The 17,746-nt window shown below is 40.1% G+C and overlaps 1 protein-coding gene across 1 annotated transcript in view; it reads right to left on the reverse strand.

The window, feature by feature from the left end:
* fgfrl1a (fibroblast growth factor receptor like 1a) overlaps window positions 1-17,413 on the reverse strand; it is a 70,036-nt gene extending 52,623 nt beyond the window's left edge. Inside the window, exons 1-2 of the mRNA XM_044205316.1 lie at window positions 16,843-17,413; window positions 15,159-15,262 (exon numbers count right to left, since the gene is read on the reverse strand). Coding sequence (XP_044061251.1) covers window positions 15,159-15,219 — 61 coding nt within the window. The 5' untranslated portion in view covers window positions 15,220-15,262; window positions 16,843-17,413. The remainder of the gene's footprint in view (window positions 1-15,158; window positions 15,263-16,842) is intronic.
* Between the last annotated feature and the right edge of the window lie 333 nt (window positions 17,414-17,746).

Genomic DNA, 17,746 nt, shown 5'->3' on the forward strand with positions numbered 1-17,746 from the left:
ACTTGTTATCCTCTACAATGTCCACACTGACCCCCTGGATGGAAACCGGGGTCACTGGTGTCTTGGCCCTTCGTAGGTCTACAACAAGCTCCTTGGACTTTGTCGCATTGAGCTGCAGATGGTTCTGCTCACACCATGAGACAGTTCCCCACCACAGCACTGTACTCAGTCTCATCACCACTGCTGATACATCCCACCACCGCAGAGTCATCAGAAAACTTCTGTGTGGTAGCTGAAGTATGTGGTGTAGATGGTGAAGAGGAAGGGAGAGAGGACAGTCCCCTGAGGGGCCCCAATGTTGCTGACCACGCTGTCCCCAGCAGGGCTGGGCTGGGTGAGAAGCTGGCAGCGAGAAGTGTTGAAAGCACTGGAGAAGTCAAAAAACATGATCCTCACCGTGCTTGCCAGCTTGCCCAGGTGGGTGTGGATGTGGTTCAGCAGGAAGATGATGGCATCCTCAACTCCCAGCCGGGGCTGGTAGGTGAACTGAAGGGGGTCGAGGAGGGGTCTGACCATGGGCCGCAGATGTTCCAGCACTAGTCTCTCCAGGCTCTTCATTATGTGGGAGGTCAGTGCCATCGGTCTGTAGTCCTTGCAGCCACTGGGACGCGGTGTCTTCGGCACAGGAACGAGGCAAGATGTCTTCCACAGAACAGGGACCCTTTGAAGACTCAGGCTCAGGTTGAAGACATGTTGAAGGACTCCACATAGCTGGGGGGCACAGGCTTTTAGCACTCCATCGGGGCCTGCAGCCTTGTTTGAGTGGAGTTTCATCAGCTGTCCTTTCAACTGGTCAGTAGTCAGGCACACAGCAAAGGTTACATGCGGGAGAGGGGGGGAGTCATTGGTCTGAAGAGGGCCATTAGCCTGATGGGGAGGGGGGAGCAGAGTACTCAGAAGAGCTTGAGGGCCGACAGCAGCTGAGTTAGAGGGGGGATGAGCAGGAGCCGGTGTATCGAATCTGTTAAAGAACAGATTAAGTTCGTTGGCCCTGTCCAAGCTGCCTTCAACTCCTCTGCTGCCAGTCGGTCTGAAGCCAGTGATGCTCTTCATGCCGCTCCAGACCTCTCTCATGTTGTTCTGCTGGAGTTTCCACTCCAGCTTCCTCCTGTACTTTTCCTTGGCCTCCCTGATCTTCACCTTCAGGTCAGCCTGGATTGCCCTTACCTCCTCCCTATTACCATCAGTAAAGGCCCTCCTCTTGGCATTCAATGTGACGTGATAATTGTTCAGATGGGGATAATGGCGCACGCTTTTGGACAGTATCTCCTACAAGGAATTCATAGCGTTGCACTCGTATGCACAAACTGACGTAAATAAAGTAGATGTATGAGTAATAAAGACAGCCTGAGAGACAAGTTAAAAAAGTGATTACTTTCTCACTTTTGCACACCTGGCCACATGGCTGCATGAAGTGGGCATGCCGGATTATCAGTTTCAGAAAGCTACAAAAATCGTATGTATGCAGTCCACCTGATTTCAACATGAAAAAGGTGAGGGTGTAGAAGAATACTGTGATGATCTTAGCCCTTCGACTTACAGTGAGACTCATCATGACCTTACAATGCTTTTGGGAAACAACGCCCAATTCAGAAAAAAACAATTGTCTCGAGTCCTCCTCTTATTCACCAGTATATATGAAGAATATCCTCTGGTTGAATCATTCCTTTTACAAACTAAATGTGTGTGCTTGTGTTCCGACACATACAGTATTTGCTATGACGCACAGGATGAGCCAGGAACAGAGCCTGAGAAGTGTTGATTGATGGTTGACACTCTCCACCAAACACACACACACACACACACACACAAGCAATTCTGCCTGAAATCAATCAGTCATCATATCATTTATATATCAGTGTGGACTAATCTCTCGCTCTGCCTCTCTCATGTTTTCTTCATCTCTTGTTCTTGTCTCCCTCTCATCATTCTGTATATACATGTGAGTAAGTGTGTCATAATTACAGTCGGGAACTCGAAAAAAACACTACAATCTATGAGGCTATAGCTACCAAGCGGTGGAAAACTATTTAGATCCATTAAGATCCTAACTAAAAGTATCAATATAAATGTAATAATAGTAGAATTAGTACGGTGTAGTCCCTCATTCGTCCAGGAGTGTTCTATCGTAGAAAAGGTTTCAGTCGTAGTCATCTGGACACTGTTTTCAGAATCAAGACGTTTAGGCTCCCATCCGGAAGTCATTCTCAATTGTGCACACAACCTTTTCTATGATAGTAGAATTAGTACTAATACAGCATTGTTATAGTACTCAGTTACAAGTAAATGTCTTTAATTCAAAATGTTATTTCTTGCACAACCACACAGGTGTTTAAATTAGATGGGAATTATGTGATGTCACCAAACTCAATATACTACTACGAGTGATAAAAGGTGTAAACTGTCTGACCCTAAAAGGTGACAACACCCACACAGTCATGAGAAGAGGTCTAACCAGGGATATTAAGTAAAAACACCTGTGCAGGTGAGCCATGGGTGTGTAGGGGCTGTAATTCTCACAAGTGAAAGTACTCATTATGCAGAACAGATCCTTTAAGAGTCTTTCATGTATATCATTTTATCATTTAAAATGTAAGCAGCATCAGTAGCAGAACTACTTTATATACTGTTGGGAAGTTGAATCCACAACAATAAAATATAAAATAAAATAACATATAATACTGTATGATTTTGATGTAATATCAAAATGTGCAAATTAACTAGTAAGTACAGCTGTCAAATACATGTAGAGTGGAGTAAGAAGTCTAATATTTTTCTAAACATCTAATCTTCTAAAATGTAGTAGTGCAGAAGTAATTTAGTAGATTAATGTAGCTGTCCAGTGAAAACCATATATCTCCAAATTTGGTGATCTTACATGTTTTTTTGACAAACTGAAGGATTATATAGGTTGAGAAACGTTTCATGCTTCTTAAAGCTAGGGTAGATAACATTGGAGAAACCAGCAAGAGACAGCTAGATTTTGAAAGTATCCAACCAAAAAAATCCCAGGCTTCCCTCCAAAGCCACTCCCCCTAAACACATTTTCATACGCAATGAGTGCAGAGTGCGCGCAGGTAGGCAGGCAGACAGGCAGACAGGCAGACAGGTAGACCAGCCATTCATTTCATTGGATGGGCTTATTACAGGCCTGCAACAGCCATAGCTACCGTTTTTTTTTGTTTGTTTTTTTTTCATTTTTTCCACCCAGAGCATTTGATTTATTTATTGCTGTCGGGATGTGAATTTCAACAAATATAACAATAAATGCTTATGAAATACATTACCTACCCTAGCTTTAATAAACCATATAAGAACCCACTGGATTATCTGAACAATGAATTGTCACAAAGCTGAAAACAGGCTTGTTATCTTAGCTAATGAAAAGTTGACATTTTGGAAATACGTGGGTTTTGCAGGACAGTAACTCTAAAATTAAAAAGCCTCACACACACTACAAGTACTGCAGAATTGTACTTTAGTACAAAACTTTAAAAACTGTGTTGCTTTCTACCACTGAGAGATACATACAGTAGACACAGTAAACCTACAGCTACACAACTAAACTCCTAAACCTCCACTACAACGCTGACGTGAGAGCTTTCTTTCCCCCACCTTCTCCATCCCAACAATTAAATCCCAGAAAGCAGCCTATAAGGACCTTTGCTAATTACATGTGGAAGAATAGGCCTGTTGTGTCCCTGTGTGATAATGGTGCCAGCACAACAGAGGGATTACCTCCAGATAATATGTATGCTGAGCTGACCAGTGTGATGAAGGGCAATGTAGTGGGAAATAATTAACACAGTTAACTGGTCTGCAGGCCTTTCAGCTAGATGTCAGCACTGTGTGGTTACTGGCAGGGGATTAATGTCCTGGATTACTTCACTGTGGCTTTAACCAATATCTGGAAATTTTTAAATTTTTTACAGATCTGGTCAATGTTTTGCCTGTTACTTTGGGAAAAGTGCAAGAAATGCCAATCATGCCATTCTCTGCTGCTTTTCAAATTATTAACAAGAATAAACACAGGATGCAGTGTCTACTTTGGCTGCATGTGAAGTCCTGAAATACTTGTATCACATTGTATCAGAACACACTGTCAGTGTCTCTAGGTCAAGTCAATTTTATGGGGCTTTTCAAGTCAATTTAAAGGGCTTTACAATCTGTATAGCATACAACACTCTCAGTCCTTAGACCCTCGGTTCGAATGAGTAAGAACTCCCAAAATAAACCCTTTAAAAGGGGGAAACAGGAAGAAACCTCAGGAAAAGCAACAGAGGAGGAATCTCTATTTCAGGATGGACAGACATGCATTAGATGTCATATGTACAAAACAACAATAAAGCCAAATTCACAATTTTAAAGCCACTTTCTGAAACTGACAATCCGACATTCACACTCACTTCACGCAGTGACTGGTCAGCTGTGTGGAGGTGAGCAAGTAAGCAGGGTTTGAACTTCTCTGTTTGTCTCTCTTTTTTCATTCTTTACACAACTTTTTCTGTCACTTTTTGTGTGTACAAATGATTGCCACCCAATGAATGTCTTCCAGGTGAGGCTGTTTGAAAAGCTGTTTGTGCGCCATGATCCCCATTTTTAAACAATAATCACATCTCCCCCCCCTCTGTAAATGTTCACAACACACTTTTGCCTTCTGACATGGTCCAACAACATGTCATACAAACTGGTTATTTTCCAGCATAACCCGGCCCTAACAGCTTTTCACACTTAAAAAACAAGTAATGAAAGCAGTGTATGTTGACCATCGATGGCAAATGATGAATGATGTCAAAATAAACAAACACGCATACATTAAAGTTATCTTGGACATTTGTTCGGCCACACAGTCACAGTCACCAGTGTTTTTGTCCCCTCCAGAGTCCCCATCTTGCTGAACCCACCCCCACATCTCTCACACTCCTCTCACATTCCCCCTGCAGTATGGATTCCACATCGACAGCTGGCACTGCGGAAAAAGACGAGTGTGTTTGTGTCCCCTCGTGTGATGGTTTTCAACTTTGTGACATGGTTTAGTTTAGTTTTTTTGGTCTTCGCCCAACACATGCCACAACAAGGAAAACCAGCCCAGAACTGTTTTTACTGCCATTTGTGATACTTTAAATAAAGAATACTATAGCATTTCCTTCCTGCTTTTGTAGAGCAGTGACAAACAAGATACAGGCATGATATTGATCTTGTATATGATTGAGAATCCTGTCATTTTAGATTCAGTAATGCAACCTGCTATATATGTATATATACTGTATATATATATTGATACCATATATACATATACAAGTTTTACATATAGCAGGTTGCTATCTATCTATATGACTTGGTTTTGCATTACCAAAGACTGTACATTTAAATTGACATGAATAAGCACTCAGCAGAACAAGTACAATATGTCATAGCTAGAAGCTACAGCAGCAGCTTACAAAAAGAATTTCCTAAAGCCGTCCACCTTAACATCCTGCCCCCTTATCAGCCTCCACTTCTTAGGGTCAAAGGTCATCTGTATGTCTAATAAACAACCAAGGAGAGATAGAGTGTGGCTCACTGTCCATAACATGTCAATCACATTGAAGACTGAGGTCATAATGGTGGTATTTTTGGTTTAGGTGAGTCTTATGTTTCTGTCCTTCTGTCTATCACATTCAATAACACAAACACACACACACACACACACACACACACACACACACACACACACACACACACACACACACACACACACAGCTGCCCTAAGTGCTGAATCGCCCCCCACCAGACCCAATCTGACAGACTGAAGCCCAAAGAAAACAAGGGTCCGTGTCTCCTGTCCCAGCGATCACCTTTCAACATCTCATTTGTAATGCCATCAGGAATAACAGCTGGAGACTGTGTGTGTGCGTGTGTGTGTGTGTGTGTGTGTGTGTGTGGCAGGAGAGGGTTAAAGGGGTTGGAAAGGATCTGATTGAAGGGTAGACAAGGGAGAGAGAAACCATCAGAGACAAAGATAGTGGCAGAGGAATTAAAATGTCAGAGAGCGAGATAGAAAGTGACAGAGAGAACAGACTGATCATAGAGAGATGATATAAAGGCAGTAGAGTACAGACACTTAGGTGAGTGACACTCAGACCTCCCTGTGGACAGTTTTTACTATTTTGTTTCACCTTTAAAAGAACATAGTTCTTGATGAAAACCATTGACTGCAAAGTCTATTGATTATCCAAAGTAACCTGAGACATTGTTTCACTGGTTTTCACAAGTACATTTTCAATGCTGGGTAAAGAGAACCTATCTGCATGGTTAGACACCACCAGGGGTGAAGGGGAAATGTGTTTTTTGTAGTTTGAGTGAACTGGTCCCTTAATAGAAATACACACTGCTTTGCATTTTCTTATTGTGAAATCTGCTAATAGGCTCACTGCAATCACTATAATTCATATTTACAACATATATGGTATCTAAAAAGTCATTATATGGTCACAAATACCATCATTTCTTTTATCTTGAAGAAATGACTGAAGTTATCAACTGGCCAGAGAGTCTCATTAGGGTTAAGTAGATGTGTCTGTGTCAATTTAAATAATGTATTCATGTTAACGGCTGAAACTAATAGAACAGAAAATCCATGTGGTGAACCATAAAAAACATTCTGCAAGAGATTCTCCCAAATATGATAAACATGGCAAACACATTTTGTGCTTTGCATTCGTGAGCTTTATACATGAGAAATGTTACACCTCCACAGCAGATACAATCATTGTATTGTGTGAGGACCTGCATCTGTGAGGCATGGGTACACAAAACTTCACTGATATCATAGTTGTCCACAATTTGAATTAAATACATATTTTAAACAAATTGCTTTTCATAAATAATCCACTAGATTTATATCAAAGGCTATTGGTAAATCTGTTAAAAATGTCAGTAAATATATGATTGATATCCTCAGCAATGTCTTTGTTGACTGACATTATTGCCAAATTTGCACGTTCTGTTTCTGACATACACGTCAATAAGGTTATTGAACTGAGGCAAAGTGAGAGACTGAGAGGACATAAAGGAGTGAAAGCAGAGTGTGTGTTGTCCTGTGGAGTTCCTGGTGTGTTATTGAAGTCTCCTCTGGTGCTGGCATGTGTTTTCTCTGACCCTACCTTACACACGCACACACACACATATGCACGCACAAAATCCACACACACACTCTCCCTGACCCTCCCTGATCCACTGGCTGACCTTTGACCTGCAGTGCTATAGTTTTGACCAAACATACCCCACCCCAACTAAGACCACAAAAAGAGCACTGTGGCACCACAACCCACACAATACTGCACTATGTAGGAGAGAGACAGAGAAGCTGGGGAGAAAGAGAGTAAGAGAAAGAATAGAGAAAGAAACTTCCCTTTCTTTAGATTTCCTTTAACTTTATGAAAGTCTTAACCCCATACATTATTAATGCAAACACATGCTGTGCACCCAAACACTGTTTAAACATAAAGAACTTTATTTATTCTAATGGAGGTCCAAAAGTTTCCAAAGATACAAAATATGTCAGGCTGAATTTTGGGGAAATATTTATAAAATGATACTCAAGACATCAAGAATACATACATTTGAATGAATGGTGCAGCCATAAAGACATGGAGTCTTGAGTTTCAGTATTTCCTTATAGCTACTTCAGGGTGGAAAAGGGGAAAACTGTATGTTAAGGGGTCTTTGTTCTTTAACATTTCTTTCTTTGTCTCTCACTATTTCTCTCCACAAAGCCTTCTTCTGCTATCTTCTCCTGTTGCTCTTCACTCTGCTGCACCCCCTTCACATACACACATCACATCTTCACATGACTGCGACACCATCAACCCCCACAGAGAACGTCCAGACAGCCCCATTACTACCCCACCATTAGCAAAGTCAAAGCAAACATTGACTTTATCTAAATGTGGGCTAATAGCTTTTAACATTAACAGGCCCTGTAAAACTCTGAGAAGGAGCGAGCTTGCAAAAGTGGGGTGTGGAAGGGGGAGGCTTAAGGTCTCCATTCAGTTCCCAGCAAATGGATTCATGTCAGTGCTCGTTAATCTTTTGGGAGCACAAAACACAGACAGTGATATGTGTATATAATGTTGTGTTTTAAAATTATTTCTAACAAAATATAGGCTGAAGATCCCACAGAGACATCTCACTCTAGACTGTCCATAAGAGATTCTTAAAGGTTATCTCAAGTCTGCAAATATTTCTTCCAAACTTCTGAAATCAGACAAAATTTACAATAAAAACCAGAAAAAAAAATAGATGAGTCTGGGTTTGAGTGACAATCTTTTCTTTAAATTTGTCATTTGTCACAGCTCTGCTTATCCAAACAGCCAACAAGACAACATTTGGCCGTGACGTTAGGATTTAACAAGAGGAACTGAAAGAGAGTCATTTGTGCCCTTTGAAGCTCCCCTTTGTCTGTTAATCACCATGTAGTCAACAAACACGAACACACACATGGAGTGAATGTTTCTGCCTTTTCTCTTGTTTAAAGGACCAAATGACCATGTGAGCGATCAAAAATAAATAAATTAAGCTGCATAATAGAGACGCAAATCAGTTCCTCTGCCTTTTTTTTAATCTTTCCACCTTAAGCACATTCAATTTGACAGGCAGAAAAAGATTTCACCTGTCTATGTCGGTCTGGATCCAGCTTTTCCACTTCAAACAGTGCGGCTGGCAGGCAGATGCCCACCACCACCATCAGGCCATATAATGGTTATCAGCATGTCAAATGGTATTTACGATAGATGACTGTGACTTAGGACGTGTTGCATGCTTAAAAAACAGGAGCGGGGTAGAGGGGATTTACTGATGTCAGTGCGTCTGTTTACAATGAGGTAAAGATGTGTGTTTGAAGCATCTGTCTGTGGTATGCAGTTGTTTACTCTATGAGGTATCAAGATTCCCTCCTCCTCCTCCTCCTCCTCCATCTCCCTCCTCCATTCTTCACATGAGGAGACAGGCAGATGCATACCACAACTAACACAATGTGTTTTGTTACAAAATGTAATAAACTGGTCAATCAGTGCTTACTTTAGTTAGCTTTCATTTAGAACAGTGTGTGGGAAAATACACAACAATATGGGTGTAGTTTAAACATAAAAGTGACAGGATTCATCAAAGATTAAGCCTTAATACGCATTGGTCACCTATAACTCCTTGTTAGATGGTGGCCTTTGTAACCATGGCCAGTGCTTTCCATACTGAAATACATATAATACATTTATCAACAAATCTCAATATTCAGGGATGGGGGGGCTTTATAATACCAGTTATTATTGCTACTTGAGTTATTGCCACTGCTTTCGTAGCCCTGCAAGTTGGACACTACTTATGCCGCAACCATTTAGATTAAAGTTGACCCAGCAGGTAAATAATACTAGAGCTGAAACGATATGTTGATTAATCGATTGACAGAAAATGTAAACTATTTTCATAATTGATTAATAGTTTAGGCCATTTTTCAAGCAAAGTCTACAAACATTCTCTGGTTCTAGCTTCTCACATATGAGGATTTGCTGCTTTTCTGTGTTTTATATGATTGCAGACTAAATATGTTTGGGTTTTTGGGTGTTGGTCAGAGAAAACAAGTTGCAGTCCCTAAATCATATGCTAGCCAAAATTCAAAATACCTAATCTTATTTATTATACCCAAAGAAGCACTAATATGGGACAAAGAGAAAGGTTTATTACCATAAAAGTTAGACGAGTCACCTTTTGAGCATAGGGAAAGAATAGGACACATTTTTTCGTCTGAATGTGGCCCCTAAAGGCAATTTCGCTCCCCTCCGTTCATTCATGTGGCTCTCCCATCCACCTTCCATTTCTTTATGTGATTTGTAGGAAAGACAAGAAAAATACTCTGTCCAGTACTTTATATGTATATGGAAGGCTTCAACTATAATCCTTGGGGGAAACTGCATCCAGTAGTGCAACAGACACCACTAGCTCTGCTAGTTATCCATTGCTTGCTTCTCTGGTGACTGTGTGCCTCCTCCTCCAGTCCTTTTTACCTAACCGCAATTCTCTCCTACCTATCATTGTTAGTGTTAGCATGCTAATTGCATTCCGCAGTAATGAGTGTTTGGGACAGGAGGTTGTTAAGTGATTGTGGGCTGTGTGTGTGTGTGTGTGTGTGTGTGTCTGTGTGTGCTTACATGTGTTAAGTCATATTTATGGGTAGCGTCCTTTAGTTGTATACGTTTTCAGCATCTGTGTATGCGGTTGTTTACACTCCGCACTGTCTGCCTGTCTTTGTCTGCAGTGACGATGCTCTCCTCTCTTTCTCTGCTGCTCCATGTGCGTCTCTGTTTTGGCAGCTTCAATACAATGAAGGTGCATTTTTAATGTGTTTGTGGCTCTTTACATTTGGTATAACAACAAATGAATGCTCTCATCTCTGTCTCTTTTTCTTTTTTCTTCTTTTTTAATTGAACACTTGCCATGGTTTATTATAACAGGACAATTAATTATAAAGACAACAGGACAAACTCTTTAGATGTGTCTTTTTCCTCTCCCTCCCTCTGGATAATGGGTGTTCGATTAAGACAGAACTGTGCATCAGTGTATCATCATCTCATTTCTTGGTATATCCTTTCATTTCTGAATCTGCTTCAAATGATTAGGGTAGAAGAGTGAGGCAAGACAAGAGTGTGATGTGATGATACACACTGTAGGTCATTTCAACAACAGGTATAAGCAAAGAAAAAATGAAAATCTCTGCTGGAGTAACTTCAATAATCACATTATTATTATCCTTTCTGCCCTGCTCCAGTTGTTTGACCGTGAAATAGTTAACAGCTGGCTTACATAAATACCATCTGACATGCTAATAACCATCTGACAAACACACGTAGCATTTCACATGCACAATTAATGTATGTGTGTGTGTGTGTGTGTGTGTGTGTGCACGCGCGGAGGCATGCAGAAACAGGCATGCACATATGAACCAATAAACAACCTCTTGATCTGTTCAGTGCATTCCAAGTGTCCAACATTTTTTGGTATACTCATCCTCATTTGTCACCTGCCTCATCATCAGCCCCAAGGCTGTACCTTCATATTTAGCATACAGATAAGAGAGTGCTATAGATCTGTCATGTAACTCTTGATAGGAAAGCGAAAAAGCGCTATTATTTTAGCAGTGTAAAAAGTATTTTAAGATGGACCTTTCCTTCCCATTGTTCACACTTGAACTGTGTCTAGAGCTGCAGGTAGCCCAGAATGCATTGGCCTATGACTTGTCTTTGACCCCTGTATTCATGCTCAATGTTGTTCAGCTAACAGGGAAGAATGCTAAGCTCTCAGCTGCTCAGTCTCATGGTCAGCTACACAAACACACACATGCACACAGAGGCCCAGACACTGCTTCAAACAGCGTGATTGTGTAAGCCTCTGGAGTGCAGTTTATGTGACTCTGCTGCAATAAGGACATAAATGTTGCATCTTTATCTCTTTCTGTCTCTATCTCTGGGCTTATCGCTGTCTTTCTTTCTCTCTCTGTCTGCCTCCTGTTCTTTCTCTTTGGCTACCTTTTTCCTTTCTTTTCCTCTCTTCACCTGTATCCGTATCTCTCTTCCACTCTTTCTGTCCTGTTCCATTCTTCCACTTTTCATGTCTGTCGCAGAAGTCCAGTAAAGCCCTTAGCTATTCCAATGTTCTTGCTTCCATTCGCCAATCAGCCCTCACAGTGGAAAACAGCCTTCAACCCCCACCAACTCCAAGGACACCCAGGTAAAAGCAACTAGCAGTAACAACTGTTCAGACTATTTGGCCATTCATTTATCATTAAAGGAATGGTTTTGTTCTCTTTTTTCAATACAGGGCTGTGCTTTCATTCAGCGATTTCTTTAATACAATACTAAACTTTGCAGTCATTTTAGAGCAGTCATGAAGGTGCTGTTAACTTTGTGGATTTACACAATAGCGCCTTTACATTTACTGTAACTGAACCTTGTGTGCAAAGGAGACTGCTCAGACAGATGAGGCCACAAAAGAGTTCATGTTTTCAATTTTAAATGTTGTGATGCGTCCTATGATATTTTGCTTTTTATTGTTCATTCTTTATACAGTTGCCCTGAGTAACCCACCTCTGGTATGCATATTTCTCTGGGACATCTCAGTAGTCACCAAGTCATTAAGGGCAGACTGTGAGAGGAAGCTTTTCCACAATCGTTTCTAATACAATTGTCAACCGTTTAATAGAATTTATTTATTTATTTTATTTCAGTGTCTTCTTAAGCTTAAGTGATAGAAAAGATGAAAACGATAGAGGAGAGGGTTCACCCCTGCAACTCCCACTGTCCTCCCATCATACTTTTAGCTCTAATGAGAAAGTTGTGCCTGAAACCAGTCAAAGTAATTGTACCACTATGTTTCAAACAACTCCTCCTGGGGTTGGAACAATAGTGTGACCCTTTGGAAGGTTTTGATTTATTTAAGTAGCTTAAGTGTCTTCTTTCAGCACAATCCTACTTAGCCCAAACCCTGCTGAGGGACTGGGGCAGTTGTGAAGTTTGTTCACCTTCCAATAGGCTGTCTTTTATGAATTTTTAGTGTAAAGAGTTTAAGATATGCTCTTTTTAGTCATTCTGATATTTATAGGATTGATTATTTCCAGCTATAGTGGAATACTGCAGATTCGATGTTGAAAGTTTCTGTTTTGTTCCTCAACACCTTTTGTCCAGGTGCCACTGAGCAAAGCCCTTAACTCCTTAATGGTAAATCGCTGTGGTTGTACTTGGCAACTCTCACTACAGCTAAAGGTCAAACTGTGTCACTATTGTGGCCAAAAATGACTGTACTAGCAGCTGCATTTCTAAAAACTTGCAATGCAATTTCTGTCATTTTGTGTGCAAATTTTCAAGAAACAGCTGCAACATTTAAAAAGTGCAAGGCCACAAGTAACTTGCAATTTGGTGGAAGTTGCAGTGGGCAACAAACAGCCTGCGTGGAAGCTCTGTCTGAGAAGACAATTTCAGGGGAAATTGAGTTACATTGGCAATAACTGCAAGCATGTTGGACTACAGAAGTCGAAAATTGATTTAGCTTGACCTTGGCACTTAACATTGTTCTGACTTGGATTGTTTTGTGTGTAAAATGTTGGTGTTTGAAAAAAACCTGCAAAAATAATCCAGGGATTGGCTTAAGATGCAGGTAAATTTAGTGGAAATTGGTTGAGTGTGCCTTCAAAGTTGCAAGATCGCCAACTCATAGTTTTAAAAACATCTGTTGAAAATTTCCTGCATTCTTTCTGTCTGTTTCAGATAATTCTTCAGTTTTTTAAACATTATACTATATGTTATAAACAGGGAACGTCAAAGATTAGATACAGATAGAGAGTAGATGACATGCTGCATTAGTCAAGTTTAAAACCACAAATTCACAATTACATGGTATGAACCTCAGGCCATGGAGCCACCAAAACCCAGCGTCCTACTGGCGTACTGTCTTTCAGCTGCCATAATATCAGTCAGTGTTACACAGGCAATAACAAAATAAATTACAAAAAATAACAATAATTACTTCTCCTTTAAAATTGGGTTGCATATAAACAAACTCTCTGTCTATTTCTGACCTCTGCTAAAAATTAAACCTTACCCTTTCTGCTCTATATCAGTTGCCTGAGACAAATGTAGAAACAAACATTAACAATTTTTCTCCTTTCTACAACCTCATTTCACAGTAGCTTAAGTTAGATGTCTAATACTGTAATACTGTAAATTAACCAAGAGAGAGGATCTGTCTGGCAACTCGAGTCTAGCCTATCACAAGATAAGGGAGAACTTCAGTTTCTAATGGTTCATAATGGTATTTTGTCCCCTCTGTCCTCTTCATGCTCTCCTGCTCTCTTGCTCACATGCCCTCCTATAATCTGTTTCCTTCCCTTGTCCATTTTTTCCCTTTTCTTCCTCACTTTTTCCCCCTAGTTCCTTTTCTCCTTTCCCTACTTCCCTTCTTTCTCTTTTATCATCCATTATTACTCCAATTTTCCTATGTCCCGAGGCCTGTTTTTCTCCCATTCACCCTCTTTCTTTTCTTTCCTTCCATCTCTCTCCTCTTCTCTCCCTTCCACCCTTACCCCCACCTTCTGTCTCCTTCTGCTGCCTGTCCTGGTTTCATTGACAGACTGCAGGCGGTAAGGGGGAGGAAATGCTGTGGCATTGCACAGCAAACATCCCTAATAGGCTAATCTAATCTCATCTCTTTGCGGTCTATGGCCCTGTGTTTACTTTCGGCCCCGTGTCTGCATGCTGGCCCGGCCTCGCCTCGCTGAATGCAGCTTTGTTCCCACTGAAAACTCATCACTGGTGTGATCTCGGGAATAGGCGCCAACTCCACAACCGTCTACCCATAATGCCTGCAGGCTGGGTCATAGATCGTTCTCATCTATGTAGAGCTTCTGTTGTTTTTTGTTTTATTATGTTTAGTTTCATTGAAAGAAACAAGGTAGCAGGCAGAGTATTGAGGGTATTGTTCAATTTAGATTATGAGTTGAAATACTAAATTTGACTCTACAGTCAGCAAGATAGCATCCTTGCAAAATAACCAGAAGGTAGAAAACCACACTACTGCCAGGGAAGTGCAAGAATACCTACCAGTAACTGAATAACCAGTCAACGGCAAAGGTTCACTGACTATCTAAAGAGCAAAAGCATTCATTAAGTTAAATTCACCCCAGGAGTGTCTGCAGATATTCCAAAATCTGAGCAAATGTATCAGTGCAGAATGAGCAAATACAGGATAACAAAGCACAAAGTTTTTCAAAGCACACAATTAAGAGTAGTTCCAAACAACAGGTGACAGAAAAGATAGAGGAGAGGGTTCGTTCCTGCATCTACCACTGTCCTCCCATCATACTTTCAGCTTAAATGAGACAGTTGTGTCTGAAACACAGTCAAAGCAATTGTACCACCATGTTTCAAATCCTCCTGGGGTTGGAACAGCAGTGTAGCAAGAACGCAAAAATAGGAAATTTCACTACAGTAAATTTACTCTGAAGGAGAATCTTTTGAAGACTTTATTACAAGTATGGCCAGATAGAGATTTATATTAATGCCATTATCTTACTGCTGGGACTGATGACGGTAATGCTCCAAGTCTCTGTTGAAATCAGTGCTTCTGTTACTCACCCCTGGCAGCAGCGGACATCAGGACCATCTCCAGCAACAGAAAGACCCAGAGAAGCTTCATATTGGTTTAATTTTCAGGAAGAAGAATGCTCAGTCTCTTTGATCTGAAAGGAAATAAAATTAGAGAAATATTCATATATTTAGGAGATACTGAGTAATTATTTCCCACCTTGAAGGTGCATTTTAATCTTTTAGATTGCATCTCTGTATATAAATCATTAATTTATCAAAAATGCTGCATTGTCCACTGTCAAGGTCTGATTTATTCCAAAAATCCACCAGCCACATTCATTATTTGACCATCTGATGGGTTTTTCTGATTAATTGCTTCCAAAATACCTGCTAGCGCCATGGAATTAAAACCTAATTTACTACCAACTGGCTGACATCTGGTGAGTATCTATGTGAAAACCTGCCTTGAATTTTAGACGAGACAAAAGTAGGAATAGCCTGGTAGAAAATAATCAACTTAGTCCTTAATCAGGGAAAGTAATAAAATAAAAGTCTCTAGTTTCTGTGAACAAAGCTGAGAGACAGGTGTATTTCTTATAACACCATTAGTTCCTGTGCAGATGTTTTGAAAACCTACCAGGCTGAAGTTTCTAAAGGTAGGCATTAGATAGAAGGTGAAATAACACATGCATTCGCTTCCATCTCTTCTATTCAGTGTATACTGTCTTCTAAACATGATTTGGTTCTACAGATGTCCACGGCAGTCAGAAAAAAGTAAGGAGCAGAGATTTTCTGGAAGTCAAACTATTTTCCTTACAGATTTATTCTGTCCACCTGTCCATATGTCTCTCCTTACAGTGGTTTTAATCTTTCCGCCACATAAATTCTTCCCTGAACCTTATGAGATCTTATTTCAATACTTCACATGCTGTATCTTTGATCAGCCTTTGTCAACCTCAGTGTCTCAGTTCACCAAAATCTGCTACACACGTAAAAGTGCAGGATAAATGATTTGTGGAAATCAAGAGTAGATTTTCAACCTACCAAAATCAGGTTTAGTCTCATTTCTATTTGCATAAGTACAGTTCTTATCTTACAGGGAGAACAATCTTTCTTCCCTAAATTTACAATAAACATCATACAAAGCAGTTGAAAGTGTAAATGTAAAAGTTTCTTTAAGGAGGAACAGCCTGCAACCTGTGATTGTTTGCATTATGATGATCCCAGACTGGAGGTCTAATGATTTATTTATTTATCACTTGTATAAAATAAATAATTGACATGCCAATTAATAAAAAATAATAATGTAATTATCATAAACTCTTTGCATCCATACAGTATGACGTTATTAAACCATATTGTACTATATGAATGTGCTGTCTATAGTTGTAACCACTTAATGCATTTAGTCAAGTGCTGCAACATGTTATAACTCTTATTATTCACAGATATAGCAAAACTTAACATTAAGTACCAACTTCTGTACAGTAATACCGTTGAAGATGATATAGGAATATGACATAAGTTTGACTCAAAATGAAACTTGAAATGAACTTAATCGGGGGAAAATAAAACTCGGTAGCCTATATAGAAAAATACATACGAATGAAAGGTGATTTATGATACAAGTTCACTGTAAACGTACTATAAAGTGCGACAAACATTGAGACCCTGTGGATACATGATATAGCCTACATATAACAGTGACTTTGGCTTATTAATAAAGACTTACTGTAAAACTCCCAGCAGTGATGAAATAGCCACAGTCTGTTACCCCCTGGTGACCTGCACGTAAACCATGCCTCTATCCCGAAAAATGTTCTTCAACTCCTCTCCAATGATTGTATGATTTTGATAGCTTAATTCGCGATTCAAAGAATCATTTACAAATGTGAAGAGACGCGTCTGTCACCGAAACGCCAACTTGTAGTAAATGAAGTCGACTTATACAAAGTATACAAAAGTAAGCTATAACTAAGCGAGCGAAAAAACATATGAGTAAATGTAGGAAAAAAAATCTAAAATATATAGGCTAAGGTCAAACACGTGAGCGCTCCAAATGCAGGCTGTAGTATTTCTGAATGACAGTCCGCATGCAACGTTAAAACGCTCGAGGGAGACCACTAACAGCACCGGGAAAAGGAAGAAAGAGAAAAACGGAAACACTTTATCTACATTTTCTGCGTGTTTGCGTGACTATTCACACATCTATTAAAATGAAAACCTGAATACTATATCAATATTGCCTCCAGCAGCGTTCACAGTGTAAATTTCAGCCGCAGGCGAGAAAACAAACTACGTCGACAGACTGTCTCAGTACAGAACTTTCAGCCAATCAGAGGGCAGGCCAATCAGAGAGCGGACCAATCAACGATTAGGAACGTGCTGGACAAATTTGGAGCGGTTTGGGGGTACAGGAGGGGGGCATTAACTCAAATGAACTTAAATAATTTGATTTAAAACCTTCATCCAGGGGTCCCTGAGGGGGCTACAGGAGTAAATGTGAAAAAGTTCTTTTCACAATTCTTAATTTCCTACCTTTATTCGTTTCATTATTGTTATTTGTATTATTATTATTGTCATTATTATAAATAGTAGGCATAGTAGTCGCAGTAACAGTAGAAGTAGTATTTGTA

This window comes from Siniperca chuatsi, linkage group LG8 (assembly GCF_020085105.1).
Source record: "Siniperca chuatsi isolate FFG_IHB_CAS linkage group LG8, ASM2008510v1, whole genome shotgun sequence".
NCBI lineage: Eukaryota > Metazoa > Chordata > Actinopteri > Centrarchiformes > Sinipercidae > Siniperca > Siniperca chuatsi.